The sequence below is a fragment of the Rissa tridactyla genome, chromosome 16 (genome assembly GCF_028500815.1).
Source record: "Rissa tridactyla isolate bRisTri1 chromosome 16, bRisTri1.patW.cur.20221130, whole genome shotgun sequence".
Classification (NCBI taxonomy): domain Eukaryota; kingdom Metazoa; phylum Chordata; class Aves; order Charadriiformes; family Laridae; genus Rissa; species Rissa tridactyla.
In genome coordinates, this window is record NC_071481.1 from 3,596,113 (window position 1) to 3,611,754 (window position 15,642).

At 41.8% G+C, this 15,642-nt stretch overlaps 1 protein-coding gene across 5 annotated transcripts in view; it reads right to left on the reverse strand.

Moving 5' to 3' along the window:
* Window positions 1-216: 216 nt before the first annotated feature.
* TNFRSF8 (TNF receptor superfamily member 8) overlaps window positions 217-15,642 on the reverse strand; it is a 34,804-nt gene continuing 19,378 nt past the window's right edge. For 3 of the 5 annotated variants that reach the window (XM_054222193.1, XM_054222196.1, XM_054222195.1), the window contains 10 exons: window positions 14,708-14,798; window positions 11,548-11,673; window positions 10,967-11,122; window positions 10,770-10,863; window positions 10,041-10,321; window positions 9,730-9,840; window positions 9,128-9,175; window positions 7,916-7,986; window positions 5,853-6,060; window positions 217-4,335 (listed from right to left, as the gene is read on the reverse strand). In XM_054222193.1, the coding sequence (XP_054078168.1) occupies window positions 4,091-4,335; window positions 5,853-6,060; window positions 7,916-7,986; window positions 9,128-9,175; window positions 9,730-9,840; window positions 10,041-10,321; window positions 10,770-10,863; window positions 10,967-11,122; window positions 11,548-11,673; window positions 14,708-14,798 (1,431 nt within the window). In that variant the 3' untranslated portion in view covers window positions 217-4,090. The remainder of the gene's footprint in view (window positions 4,336-5,852; window positions 6,061-7,915; window positions 7,987-9,127; window positions 9,176-9,729; window positions 9,841-10,040; window positions 10,322-10,769; window positions 10,864-10,966; window positions 11,123-11,547; window positions 11,674-14,707; window positions 14,799-15,642) is intronic. The other 2 variants (XR_008469477.1, XM_054222197.1) reach the window with 2 other exon arrangements.

Sequence of the window (15,642 nt, forward strand, 5' to 3'; positions counted from 1 at the left end):
GGGCCAGAGGAGGCCCCGGAGATGCTGGGAGGGCTGGAGCCCCTCTGCTGTGGGGACAGGCTGGGAGAGCTGGGGGGGTTCAGCCTGGAGAAGAGAAGGCTCCAGGGAGACCTTCCAGCCCCTTCCAGGCCCTCAGGGGGCTCCAGGAAAGCTGGGGAGGGACTCTGGATCAGGGAGGGGAGCCATGGGACGAGGGGGAAGGGTTTTACACTGCAAGAGGGGAGATTGAGATGAGAGATTAGGAATACCTAGGAAAGCTCCATCCCTGGAGGTGTTCAAGGCCAGGCTGGACTGGGCCTTGAGCAACCTGGTCTAGTGGGAGGTGTCCCTGCCCAGGGCAGGGGGATTCGAACTAGATGGTCTTCAAGGTCCCTTCCAACTCTAATCATTCTATGATTCTATGTGTAAAGGGTCTCTCTAGTCATATTTCTGCTCCATTAGTGCCAAAATATGAACTTACCTTTTTGCAGCATTCATTAATACCCACCGTACCACTGCACCATGGTCACTCATGTCTCGCACGCGCTGCCGGGATGGTAGAGAGAGACCTTAATGTAAGTTCAGACCTGCTCTGCTCTTGCGAAAAACTCCAGCCGACTAATAGCTTTCTAAGTTTTGAAGAGCTCTCTTGCAAAACTGTTTCTTCTGCAACTGATACATGTACCGAAATTATCAACAATTAAACACTTACATATCAGACAGGAAAAACGTGGCTATGGCTTAAAATCCATGTCATTTTTAATTCAAAGACTACCAGCGTTATTAAACTAACCAACTGTAATAGATCTATAAGGTTGCAATGCACGATTCATCTAGAAAGCTGTTCCAGTAAAAAAGATTCATTTATATACAGAGCTGAAATACACAATTAGCTGTCATTACAGAACACCCTTTAACAGTCACAGCCAGGTGAACGTGGTTATTCACAGTTTGTGGATACACAAATCGGTGTGCTCTAAAATGAAATAAAATTCTTATATTTTTCTAGAATTAAGTGTATGCACTGGAAAACAAGGAACTACCCTGACTGGAAGTGAGGAAAGGGGGACCTGTACTTGTCCTCCACAGTTTTTAATTCTTCCTTGCATTGCTGTTTTACGTCAGTACTTCATGACTCAACCTTCTGTTGCACAATAAGTACTTAAATCAAAAAACGTTAATTCTGTTTCCTTCTCCACCTCATGTAACTGCCGCTGGCATGGCAATACCGATAGCCAAAAGACATTTCGATCCAAGCATTAGGAGCAGCTTATCTTCTGAATGAAACAAAACATGTACAAGCATAGAAGTACACAGAAAGGATTCACTAATTGCCTCTCTTGCAAGACTCAGTAGATGATCTAAGACATAGAGTGTCAGCAGCTGTTTTCAGAAATTATTTTATGTTCTGGACTTGCAGAGAGGAAGTACATACTGGAACTAAAAACACTTGAAATTACAACCACTTTTCAAATGTACTATGGGTAGATTTCCCTCTGATGAAAGTCAGTGACTAGCTTCCATAACGCTGAGATGCTCACACTTCATCGCTGGGGCTGTGGTTACAGAAAAGTATGAATTTCTCTGGATTTATTTCTTCAATCACAAAATCTTGATAACATACCTTCCCTTATATTGTGAGGCTTAACGGATACAGTGGGCCTACCACGTGGAGATTTTCAAAAAGCCTTTGATGAGGTTCCACACCTAAGGTGGTGGAAAAACAACGTTGTCACAGGATTGGAGGAAAGGTCATTTTATGGATTTCCTAAAAAGTTACAGGATACAAAAGTTATGGCTGTTCAAAAGGCAGGAAGGAAAGAGCATGGCATAATGGTAATTTTTCAGGACAGAGAACAGTTAGCAGTGGGGACTGGTGGAGCCACTTCTATTCAAGAACTTCATCAGTGGTCTGGAGAAAAGAGAGCCCGCAGAGTGAAGACAATACTAAACTTCTCCAGGTAGTTACATGATCTAGAGAAGGCAAATAAAGCCAGAAGGATCTCATAAAAAGGCAGCAAATGAGCTTCATAGAGAAACACAAGGCAATACATTTAGGGAAAAATAGTCCAGGGGTGCACGGTGCTGGATTCGCATCTAGCAGCTCTCACTCAGAAAAGCAATCGTGGAGTCATCCTTGATGGTTCTCTGAAATCATCTGCCTAGTGTGCAGGGACAGCCAGAAAAAAAGGCAAAGAAGATGGCGAGCATCATCTAGAGAGGTACTGAGAATAAAACAGAAAGTATCATTTTGCCACTATTTAAAACCTTGTCCCACCCCTCTTCGTCCCTTGCAGTGCACAGTACTGGCCTCCAGATGTTCAGAAGAAGGCAGTGAAGTTACAGAAGATGCGGACGAGGTCAACTAAAATGACCAAGGCAGCAGAGCATCTAACTTATATGAGAAATATAAAAAGATGTGAACTCAGCTCAGAGGCTAAGGAGGATACAAGCAAGAATCATAAAAGCAACTCAGTATTGCACTAAATTCTGTCATACAAGAACTAGTGACACTCACTGAAATAAGTAAGAGGTCAGTTTAAAAGTGGTAAAAGCACTTCTTTGCCCATTGAAGGGTAAATATCTGTAATGTCTTGCCACGGGTGCTTATGGGGGCAGATTTTACCAGGAAATTCAAGACAGAAGAAAAATTAATGGCAATAAGAATGAATACTAAGGGCTGGAACAGACTCTTTAATATCCTTCGTCCAATTACAGCTGATGCTGCAGAAGTACGAGGAATGCAAACAGCAGATATTAACCAGGCTTACGTGCTCTTCCTAAGTAACACCTCTTACTGCAACTGGCAGAGATAAAACGATGGGCTTGTCCTACTAGTTTGACCCAAGAAGGTGTTGTTTATGCCCTTACGTTCCTTTTGTGTGTTCTAAGGCAAAAGACGCTGAAGCTGCGCGGCTGTTATTACAGTACTCTGTCCAGGGTAAAGCTGCAAAGCAAGTCATTGCTTTTGTGGTTTCTTTTTTTGACTATTAAGGCACACTTTGTCATCTTGCTCATTTTCCATTGTCTTGTGTAAAAACATAGTCAGCACTATTACATTTACAGTTATCAAATAAGCAGCATGAAAGATTGAGAAAGAGCGTAACACAGGCCAGTTGACCACAAAACAGATTTTTTTAAAAGAATAGATATGCAAATCAGCATCACCCTGATGATTTTGAGCAATTCTAAAACAAGCAGATATTAACAATGTTATAGGAAATAACTGCTGTGCCTGTTTTTCAGTCCTTCCTTTTTGTAGAAAACTAGTTTATCTTCTTTTTTTCCCCTTTTACAGGCTCCACACTGGGCTAAACCCATAGTTCATCCAATATCCAAACGTTCAGCCAGTTTGGCTTCCATCAGAAGAGGCCATTTTTTTTTTACGCTTACTGATGATTTGAAGAAGTCAAAAAACATGACTCGGACTTCAAAACTTAGAAAGAATGGCCTAAAGTACAGTCGACTTCAATTAGTTTTATTTGCCTTCTGTTTTCTGAGCCCATTTGCCATGTTTTGATCCTATTTCCTCAAGAAACATGAAGTCCACAAACTGAAGAGTGTTAGGGAAAACTGAAATTGTCATTACTTTCAGTCAAGAGTTGAGGCCTTAAGAAAACTACCAGATGTTGCAAAATATATGACAAAATTGGAAGTACTGGTAATACTGGAATAGAAACAACATATGAAACATGGCTGAGTCTCGAGCTTAACTCAGAGTTCTGGCCAGAAGTTTCATAACTAATAGAAGTAATCAGATATAGTTTTCAATCCACTCCTTCATGCAGAGAAAGCAAGCTGTGAAACTTGAGTTGGCATCCAGATGTCCTCTGAATTTTGTACCTTTGATTCAAATTTGTTTCCAGCACGATACTGGGAGACAGAAGGAAAGAGAAATATTTGAGGTCAGCTATGAAGGCCAATGGTTTGGATGATCCTCTCATTTGTTAGACGAGATAGGTTCTAGCACTGCTTGTCTGAATGTGTTTCGGTGTTTTACACGAGTTTTCAGCTAATATAAGGCACTATGTGTTTACCTCCCTTGTCAGAGATTCAGGCTTAGTGTCGCACTGGATGTTTCTGTAGCGTCACACATCATCTCAGTGGGTTATCACTTTTCAGTGGCAGTGGTGGGGTGATGAAATTCCTTTCCCTCCTCTTCCACAGGAACCATCACATCATTCCCTGGAAAAGACTCTGTTTCCTGCTCTGGATAGTGCACTGCCAGTTCCTCTTCCATGTTTTCCTGGGCATCAACGCTACTTTCACATCCTCTAACAGCACAATTCTTGCCACTAAGCACTTCTGGAACGTACCCCACAATAACAGTATCCACGTTCGTGATGTATATTTTTTCTGAGGAAGGAAAAAAATAGTGCTGAGCGTAATTAACAGTCATTGCTTACCCTACAGATGGTTCCTTTTCATGCAAAATTTTTATTTGGCACTCAGTTTTTCTTCTTTCCTGTCCCCCTGTCCCATTCTTTTTAAAATCAGAGGGGTGCAGATCAAACCCATCACTGTGAAAACACAGAATTCACTAAACCACTAAAGCTTTTGGAATTCACACATAATAAATCGTCTATTTCGTTGTTAATTTATAAGGTACTTTTAATTTTGAAAATCAAAGCACTGAACATACTAAGCGATAAAGAAAGGCCTGCGTGTTTTATACTACACTGTCTGGTTTTTGACCACTGTCAAGGGGCCTCTGGGCATTTTAGATCAAGTAGATGTAGCTCCCATGTGATGAAGCCACTGTGCTATAGCTGGGACTACAGGAGAAAGACAAATTAGAAAACGCAGTAAGATATTCACAAGAGTCTGTTAGAAGAAGCAATTAACTGGGATCTGGGGAAGATGGATATGGAGAATCCAAGGTCCATGCTCCTGCTGTTTTGAGAAGCAGCAATACTTGCATTAAAAGCAGCCTTTGAGCAAGGATGAGCACTGTGCAGAAATTCTGGGTAATCATCCGAGGTCTAAGGATGCGCAAAGAAATTGGTTTCTGTCCAGCAGAGAATCAACCACAAAATTTTCTGGGATAGACTTGAACCTTATGTCCAACTTGTTGACCTTACTCCTTTACAAAAGGCAAATAAGGCCTTTGCTGTGGCTTGGACCGCTACATTTTATTCAGAAGTATGCTGCAGGCCAGACACTGTAGGTTATTGCTCACACGTGCTTGGAGATATTTGGGTATGGTAAGTCAAATCATCACATTCGTTCCAAGTCCATCACTCACAGAAAAAACAGAAAGGGCATTAAGTAAGGAAAGGTCAGCTCTAGTAATATAAAAAAACCACCTTCAAATGCCCTCAAAATTTGGTTTGGAAACACTGCCAGAATGTCTCATGTAGACTGTGTCTCAGGTAACAACTCTCCCCATGCGAGTAAGCTTCCTTGCCTGACTTTATCTCCTACACTGGGCCATGGTCAAAGACTTTATGGGAACATATGGGAGACACGCTTCAAGCTATTACTGTGAAACCAAGAGAAGAAAATGATAGCTTGAGACATGTGAAGTACCACTCTCATTAAGTATTAGAGCATCATTTTCCTGCTGATATATTTTGGATTTCAAATTTCTTCTGCAAATTTACATCTTCTGGAACGAAAAAGAGGAAGAAGAGCAAAGCATTTTTCTGTCAAGTTCATAAGTGACTAAGGCAAATGTGAAAATAAGAAAGTATTATATTCAAATGAATAGATATACCAGAATTTGTGTGTCAAGGTTTCTGGAGATTCAGCCCCTATCTTTGTTAGAAGCTTTGGACACTTTTCAGTTTACTAATAATCTCAGAATGACATATGTCCCCAGGGCTGCAAAATTGAAAATGTAAGGGGAAAAAAAAAAGAAAAGCAAGACTCACCAATTCGATTATTTGTGTGGTCTCTCATTCGAGAATCGGTAGGGCAGTCTGGGGCATTTCCATTGCTCTGTGTCACATCAGTCAGACTCAGATCAGGACTATATGATTTTTCTGTACTGGAGACCAAGTTATTGTTGGTTTCCAATGGGAGCGTTCTCTCAATTAACTCCTTCTCTTCTGGCTCACTGTCAGTAGTCAGGATGATTTTCTGCCAATACAAAGAGGAGAGCAGAAGTGGGGTGAATGTAAAAACACCACCACTAAGATTGCAATAGGTCGACAGAATCCTTCTGCGGCAGTCAGAATAACATAATGTACTTCATAGCACCACTGTCACGGGGAGTAAAAAATTCCAAAGTGCCTAACTGATACCGGAACTTAAGTTTCTTTGAACTAGGTTCCTGCATCACTTAAGGCCATATTTAAAAATAGCGTTTCTAAGCTAAATTCACAAATTTTCTATGACCTTTGCAAGAATGTACCTCACTTCCACTGAAATCCAATTTCCTGGGCCTGCTTGGATGCTTTGGTAAATTCCACTGCCTTGTCTACAATTTAGATGCTGACAAACCTTTGTAAATGCACCTATTTGTCATTTTGACTTTTTGCCACAAGTATTAGACTGTAAGCTCTGTTGCAGAGTCTGCTGGCCTGTAATACAGCTGCGTTCTGAGGGGGTGAAGCTCAGTAGGACTTTTCAGCAGAGTATAACATCAGTAAGAAAGACAGATGCTGGAGGTAAGAATTTTAAGGGATTTTCTCAGAAAGAACTTTAAGAAGATATTTTTCAAATTTAGTTATAAGTATCAGAGGACAAACCTGTACAGATGTGTAGTCATATGGTGAGAGAGTCAAACAGTCACAACAGAAAATACACGGTTTAACTTCCTCTAAGATTTTGCAAAGACCTACCATGCTCCTATGGAAGAACAAAACAACCAGAGGTTGAGCTGATTGAACTTCAAAATGGAATTGCCTCAGCAGAACCTCAGAGAGGAGAAACAAGCTCAGAGTAGCTGCTATGTGAAGAATTAATTACAGACAGTCCTTTAAAAGAGGAGCCAGAGTCAGAGAGAGGTTAAAGATTCTGCATCACAAATTTCCCATGGTTCCTAGCTCTCTTTCTGTTTCCACAAGGTTGGAAAAAGGAAAAAAAGAAAAAAAAACAAACAAACAAACAAAAAAAAAACAAAACAAAAACAAACCAAAGCAAAACACAACAACATAGTAAGATTTTGAAATTTGTAGTTCAAAACTCTTGATCGTGTCTGACTTGCTATGAAAGCAACAGTGGAAGCTCCCCAAAACTCAATCTGATAGCTGAGCACAGCCAGATTTATTAGAATAAGTAGTATCTTATATGTGTGTAGATGTACAACATTGAAAAACTGATTTTTTTAAAAAAGGGAACAGTCTAAAGAGTGTTCTAGCAGATATGGACATTTAAGATAAGCCTAATAAACTAGGAAGACTCAGAGGATGAAAGTTGCTATAATATCACTGGAAGTGAGAGAATCAAACAGAGCTCTGACGATTTCAGCAGCTGAGGAACTGCTTTCTGTTTTTACCATATTGACCGATATTTCCCTTGTTCATCTGCAGACTGTACTGTTAAACCAGAGACTGGTCCTGATGGAAAGTCTTCCAAACAATACCCACCGTGTACCCATATTACAGTCATGCCAAATCCTACAAAGAGGGAAGGTGACATGGAGGGAGACAGAAGAAGAGTACAAATCCCACTTGTGTGACCGAAGCAGTAAGATAAAATGGAACTGACAGACAAAGTTCTCCCAGAAGGTAGAAAAGGCATGTTCATCCTGTGATTTTGGATCTTGTCCAACAGAATGCAACATGAATGGCTTAAGACCAAACCAAATACTCCCTTCACAAGCAAGACTGGCAGCATCACATTAACACACATTAAACATAGCCCAGGACACAAAAGCAGCAAGCCCTAGTATATCCCATCGCTAGACCTACGGGATCATGCATTATAGAGGAAAGTCCAAACAAAAAGGCTGGCACTTTTTAACAGAACACTCAAAAATATCATTATTTACATTGGAATGGAAAGTGATCTGTTTTGGAATATTGTTCACACTTACTGCACATTTGTTCACTAGATCAGAACCTGCAATGGAAAAAGGAAAAATTATCAGAAGAAAATTCACAGCAATCACAAGAATGTTAATATTTGCTCTGAAATATCAACCTAGCCATGTCCTAAACTACTCTACTGCCCAATGCACCTGCATTATGCTTCTTTACAACTGAGGGCACACTTACATGACATGGCTGAGGTGAACCAGCAACATGTTGCTGCCAAGACTGTGAGGTCCTACTCTCCCCAAAGCCCTTTCTGGCCACCCCATCACTCTTCCCACACCACAGCTGGTATTCATCTAATCAAATGATGAACTGATTAAGCTTTCCAGATAAGCAGAAGGCAGGCTTATTAAAAACCAAAACAAAGTAAAAAAGTGTTAATAACTTTCTGCTGAATTAACAAGTTGGATCAGTTCATTGTGTGGTCAGACGAATATTAAGGGATGGGGTTTTAATGCAAGGATGGAGGAAGGGAACGCACAGCATCCTTCTGCTGTACCATGAAGCTAGCCGGGCTCAAGCCTACTATGGAATTTCACCCTGATGTACAGCCATCTTTATTTGCAGTGCATCAGCTCTATAACACTGCACAGTAACAATTTCTATTGTGGTAGGGAAACGAGGAAGCAAAAATTCCATTTTGAGAAAATTAAGCTGCACACAAGAGGTTTTAAATCGTATTTCTGAATAAATGAGTAGAAAAAGCTCTGGTGCGTGGTAATTAGGAGAGTCTAACACAACAGAAGAGAACAGATCAGTCACTGGAAATGGAAGTGTGGAGAGGGGATTAGTTAATTGGGCAAAATACGTGTACTCTAGAGTACAGGTTGCTATGGCTAACACCCACTCTTTTTGGAACACGTCCCTCACATTTGAGTGCCCAGAAATTAATTGGGCATTGTTCCTGTAAAGCCTCGCTGCACTGACACACCGCCCAGTCAGCGGGGAAAAAGTGCCATCTAGTGGCTTGTGACATCCAGAGTGTCACCTGCCTGCACAGGGCAGCCAGCAGGACTGGCCTTTTTTGCAAATCAGCAGACACACATTTGACATGGAAGAGTTCCACGTTTTAAATTAAAATTCCAATAAAATAAAGTTACATATTAAAACTACCCATTTATTCTTTAGACATATGTTTTACAATTCCTGGTCCATCAGTAACATACCTTGAGATTTGAGCCCGGGTTTGTGTGAAATGACGGAGTGCAGATGTGCTGATAAAAAAAACCATTCATTTAGTAAAACTCATCATGGAGCATCCAGGCTTTAACAGCTTTACCACACCCACAGGTCTACAACCAACCTACAACGCGCACATCCTGCTTTCTGTCAAAGAGGGAATGTGGTTCTGCAGACACACCCCACATGTAACTCTAGGCAAAGCTAAGGAGACTCAGTATCAGTAAAAATCACTCTTCCTCTTATCCTCAAAGTCCAACCCTGTCCCAGGAACCAACAAATACTCTCAAAACACTTCAAGTATCATTTAATATTAGTGTCTGTGCTGAGAGAAGAAATGGCTGGTTACCCTTTCCCCACCCAGCTTGTAGTATCTTCCTCCGTAAATTTACAGCTGCTTCAATCTTTCTCTCATGTTCTTCAACATGCTCCATAAACAGTTTGCCTAGAACCCTTATCTGGCCCGCCTCCAGCAGGCAGCAGTGAACATTCTCTTCCCCAATGACCTCCACAAAATTTTGGGATATTTGAGTTCCCAGTTGGCATATAATCAAACAGCATACTATGTATTACAGCTTTAAAAACTCACGCTTTCCTTTGAGGATGAGGATCCGCTTCTTGCAAACCTTCCTTTTCCAAAATAACAGCACGCCCACAAGAAGCACTATCACAGAGAGAACCACTCCCCAAAGAACGAGACCTGTAGCACAGAGTACAGGAAAGGCTAAGAAAAGGCAGGGGGGCAACTATTAGTAGATCTATGTATTTGGACGTAGAACCACGGACAACATTTCCCAAGTTGTAGGGGATCTGCAGGAAGCTCCCACAGAAAAATTGCATTTAGCAAAGATATATCCAAATAAAACATACTAGACAGAGTAAACGCTTTATCTTTGTTACCTCCCGTTGTCATCTCCCCCTTGGCTGAGGTAGGAAAAGTGCCAGCCGGAGATTTCTTCTCAGCAGTTGAACTGGGGTTTTCAGTTGTGGCGGCGCTTAAAAGGATACTAGAAATGGTCAGCAGTTTCTCCTCAAACCTCCTTAGGTCAGAGTTATTTGTTTCATCGCTGAATCTCATGGACAAGGTGCTTGGGGTGAGGTAGGTGGGCAATTTGTCCACACAAACCTGATCGTGTGTGGCATTTCCTTTGGTTAGTGCTACTTTGTTTAACTTGGCACAGCTAGGGAACGAAAGAGAACAGCGTATTAGCGACAGGGGAAACTGCCATGGTACAAGATAAGAGTATTTTCCACGTGACAAACATGCCTTTGTTCATTTTTCTACCACCTGCATTTATTGCTGTCAGTGAAAAAGTCATTAACCTTCTTCTCACCCCTGTGGCATTAATTCTTGACCTGGATGCAAACCTGATACTCACACGTGTGTATAATTCCACTGTACTCAGTAAACTAGAACTGAGGCAAGAGGGATTTCTTCCTTGCTGCGGTACAGAGCTGTGCAAGAGGTATAGAGAGGCCTTCTAAACTCTGCACGGAAGCCAAAAGCTATCCCATTGCCTCCAAGATAGATTTGTATACTTTGCACCAGAAGTGACAGGTGTCCCTTTTTGTCCTTTATTAACTTTAATTAATTAGTTAGTTAGTTAGTTTAAAGAATTACGGACTTACTTTGTGTGGGGCTTGCAGATGTCAGTGCTGGAGTTTTGATCAGAGAAGGTCCCAGCAGGGCACTTTTCACAAGTAACATCAGTTGTTGAGGTGCCTGAATAAAAATAAAGCCTGAAAACCAACCAACCAAACTGCACCAGGCCCAGGCCTGTGGCTGAAGTCAGAAAAGGCAAGCTTAGACAGGTAGGAATTCCTACCTCTGACTTTGACTCCAAAACCAGGCTTGCAAACAGCGTGCTGCCGGCATCGCATGCAGGTGTTCTCAACAGGGGTTTGACAGAAGAGGCCTGGGCGGCACTCACACACACGGCTAGAATTGAAGGAGCAGGGCTCTTTCTCCACAAGGTCAGATTCTGTGAGGAATAAACAGATGCGGTAACAAAAGATCACCCCACAAGGAAAACGCAAAGCAGGGGGCAAAGCTGAGCAACCCCAGTTCAAAGGCTCAGGAAGCAGAACAGGCTGCTGGCATTCTTTATGACGGCAACGTAAGTCACAAATAATTGGAGAAATCTGTAGACAATGGCTTGTAATATAAGACAGAAATCAGAAATCAGACTTGGATAGCAGTGGATGAGAGAATTTTTAGGTAGTGCCTGGTCACACAGGAAGCACTTCCGATTATGCTCTCTAAATCAGTAACCAAGGATGGATAATTTTGCTGCTGGAAATTCTAAATGAATAAAATATAAATATAGATATATAAAAAAATAAATAAAGTGTAAATAGAATATATAGAGAGAATATAACTGTGAGGCATGTATGAGGGAAAGCAAACCTTTCGTGCATGATACACAAGCGTCACATTGTGGCTTTTGGGATGCTTCATTCACATATTGTTCAGGTCCACATCTCAAGCAGTCTTTATCTGGGTCCCTAGGACAAGCTTTCTTTTTAACATAGCCTGGAGAAAGAAAAACAAAATATGCAGGATACCTATTCAGAATCACAGGGGAAACCCACTCTGAAGTGTGTTGACAGTTGTGAGATGGTTTAATTTTCCTACTGTTTTCCTTTGAAATCAAATTACATATGTATGTCTTTCTTATGCTGGATGTATATGCTATACGCTTTCTCTGCTCAACACGTCCAACTCACCTGTACTCATCGCTCACAGTCTGCAAGCACACTACCCTGGATCTCGCAGACCTTCTGTGTATATATGCAGCATGCACGAAGTTGAGCAGCTGGCTGAACTAGACGACCTCCAGAGGTCTTTGACAAACTTAAGCTATTCTATGACTCTGTGTTTATGTCTGGAATAATTTCCTAGTGACTAGCTTTCAAAAGCATCCATCTGGCAAGCCAGGTACAGTAACTAGGTAGGAGTAAGGGAAAGGCTGGGACAGAGGCATTCCTGATGTTTCAGCTCTGAAGCAACAGACGAGGAATTCTACCACTGGCCATAGTGCCAAAGAAGCGAGAAGGTACAGTGGTCAGCTGTGACCTTGTGGCCTTGCAAGAGGTGGAATAACTACCAGGGGGTAAGGAACAGTGGCAGCTGCAGAAGCAAAAGGAAAAGCTAAAGCAGCAACATAAAGACAGACAGAGTTGAATGTTTCACTGGTGGAAAACAGGAGAGAAACAAATCTCAGTTTCAGCACTCAGCCTGCATCACCCAATCACAAAGAGTTAACCACAGGGAGGGGGAACCTGGCAGGGAAATAACTCACCTCATTTTGGCAAGCATGATGTAGGAGTGCAGGTAAAAGCAACTGTACTATATTTGGCTCACCAAATACCACCAGACAGGCCTGACCCACGTCACTCCCAACTCTTACTTGTCTCAGACTATTTCTTCTCAAGGTGGGGGCTGACTGCTGAATCTCAGCACTCAAGCTGCACACACGTGTACCTGCAAGTGTGGTTCATTCTCCCCTTCCTCCCCCAACAACCCAAAAGCTTTAACTTCAGTTATTTGAGATTTCCTGTACACATGGGTCCCTCCCTTGGGTGATGTGTGCCCCAGGTGCAGCAGCTTTGAAGCTTGCCTAACAGTGTCTTCTGGTGCTGTTCTCCACTGATTGTGGTCGTAGCTCAGCAACCAGATAAAAGCCTGAGCAGTAGGAATAGCAGCTGCAATCACCTGTACAGAAAAACGTACTGAAAGTAAGTAGATGAAATAAGTGTTTTAAGTGTTTTTCTTTTGTGAGGATGTGCATTCATTGACTCCTGAAGATTTGCTGTTAATTGTGGGCGGGAAATTATCTTGTGGTGACTGCAGCACTATCTTGTGCAGCTGGATATCTGATTTAGAGTCTAAAACAACAAAAAAACCAACCAAACAAAAAAGGTAAAAAGCCACTAACAGACAACTTCTGCATAACATGAGCTGTTCTAGCATATACCATTATTTCCCATGAAGTTTCTCCCTTGACAGGAGAGAAATATTTTGTTCTGTGATGACAGAATTAAAATATTCTTCTGGTATCCCAGAAGATATCCCAGAAGTCTCATTTTACCTGGCCAAGAATTAAATACATGAGAAAAGATGTGGCAACTGTAGAAATTGATTAGAATGATCTTTTGAGGTTTGATTTGAAGTTTATCATGAAATTGAACTTGAAATTAACTATGAAGCAGAGGATGGCTTGCATGTGGGCCAGTGTGCTCAGACTGAAAGCTGTACATCTGTGGGCTGGAACACCGAGGAAAGTAAAGCCAGGCTGCATCAAGAGTTCAAGATGTCCCAATTTGATTACATTGAATTTTAGAAAAGCTTCTCTTTCTTTGCAGTGAGCAGTTGAGTTAGAAGCAGATATGACTATGTTACTGCTTGAAGGAGTAGTGGAAGATAAAAATGAAGAAGGATTCCTATGTGTTTCTGTTGTGAAGGAGGCCCTGGGAATGTGAATAGATGGTCCGGGACTGCCAGGAGGATGTGTCAACAAAATGAGTTTCAAGAATAAGCAGAGATGAAATGATTGAGACTGGTGGCTCGTTACAGCCAGATGTAAATCAGATCTCTGCTTTTCACGAGACCTCGCTATGACACCTGTCATTACGGGAGCTTTTGCAAAGTCTGGTTTTGAAGGCGAAAAGAGCTTTTCTTGGGACTGGCTCAGAATCCGCCCCTTTTCTTCTTTTATGAGACCAGTTTCTCCATCCCTTGGTCTTGTTTACTTACACAATTCTGAACGATTCTAGTGGTGTGGCCAGCAGTACAACATGTCCCAGTGGGAACCTCAATGTAACTGCATGCAAATGCCAGCAACCAAGCGCTAAACCCCTCTTTATTATTAGAGCACAAATAAATGTCAAAAATTTCCTTTTAAAAAAAATAAATAAAACACTTCTTATAGAAGAGATTGATGATGGTGAAGTACCATAAAATGCCCCACCCACTGAGGGGGTTTTTGGCCAACAGGGGGAGTTTCAGACATTTCTGGAACTCTTGTCTCACCGAGGTGTTTCCTGCTTCTGACCTCATGTGCCTCTGAGTCACAACCAGCTTCCAGCAAAGCTCGCTGTGTCCCCCGACAAGGGGCTGTTCCCTTTCTCATGTGAGACACTTTAAAAACTGTTTTGACTATGAGGATAATGACAGATTTTCCACACCTTCATTTTATATTTTTTGTCTCCAATCAGAAACTTACTTAGCCTAATTTCACTGAGCTGTTTCACACCCTGAGGCAAACTGAAATCAATTCTTAGACCTGCCTACCTCTAGCTACTTCAGAGTGTCAAGTCAACCAATAAACAACACATTAAAAATTCTAGCAAGTTATCAAGTTTGCAATTTACAGATTGTTTGCATGCAGACTGAACAGGAGCAGGGCAGTGGAGAACAAGTTCACATCTGGATCCACACTAGAGAGTGACTGATGAAATTGCACTTTTCTTCAGGGACAAAATGCAATTCTGCAGATCTACATTGCTCATACTATCTCTACAAGAAAGGTTCCACGTTAATTTGAATGAATTATAAACATACTGACCTGAGGGACACTGGTAACAGCAGCTTCGTGAAGATTCATCATAGAACCAATTCTCAAGTGTATCACAGGAATGAGATGGGTTTAATGATGTCTAGAAATTGAAACAGACAAAAGACACAATTAGAAAATGATTAGTTCTGTACTGGGCAGATCCCGCTATCTGTCTCAAGTGCTGGTACTTGCAGACAGTAAGGAAAACCCTACAGCTTTTTGAAAGTTCAACTATCCCCAAAGCAACTAAATTGCTGTTGCCCATATGCTTAAGCAAAGAACACAATATTCAGTGTATTTAACAATAATTCAACATGTATTTCACTCAGCAGCCTCTTTTCTCTGAAAGTCATTTAAACATACGAATGAAATCATAGAATGGTTTGGGTTGGAAGGGACATTAAAGCCCATCCAGTGCCACCCCCTGCCCTAGCGGGAGGTGTCCCACCAGCCCAGGTTGCTCCAAGCCCCGTCCAACCTGGCCTTGAACCCCTCCAGGGATGGGGCAGCCACAGCTGCTCTGGGCAACCTGGGCCAGGGGCTCAGCACCCTCACAGCAAAGAATTTCTTCCTAATATCTGATCTAAATCTCCCCTCTTTCAGTTTAAAACCATTCCCCCTTGTCCTATCACTCCCCTCCCTGCTCCAGAGTCCCTCCCCAGCTTTCCTGGAGCCCCTTTAGGGACTGGAAGGGGCTCTAAGGTCTCCCCAGAGCCTTCTATGTTAGCTTAGAAAATGAGGCTTAGCTATGAATTGTATCAAGAATATAGTAAGACTTCATTTTTTTATGGCAGGGCCACTACGTGCTCTGGGAAATTACAGTACTACAAGTCTTCTGATGAGAGAATCTGATTTTTGAATTTGGCATCTCCCTTAATAATCCCCTAAAAATGTTGTTATCTGAAATTCATTTTCAGTATTTGCTAGAAGGTACAAATGGCAAC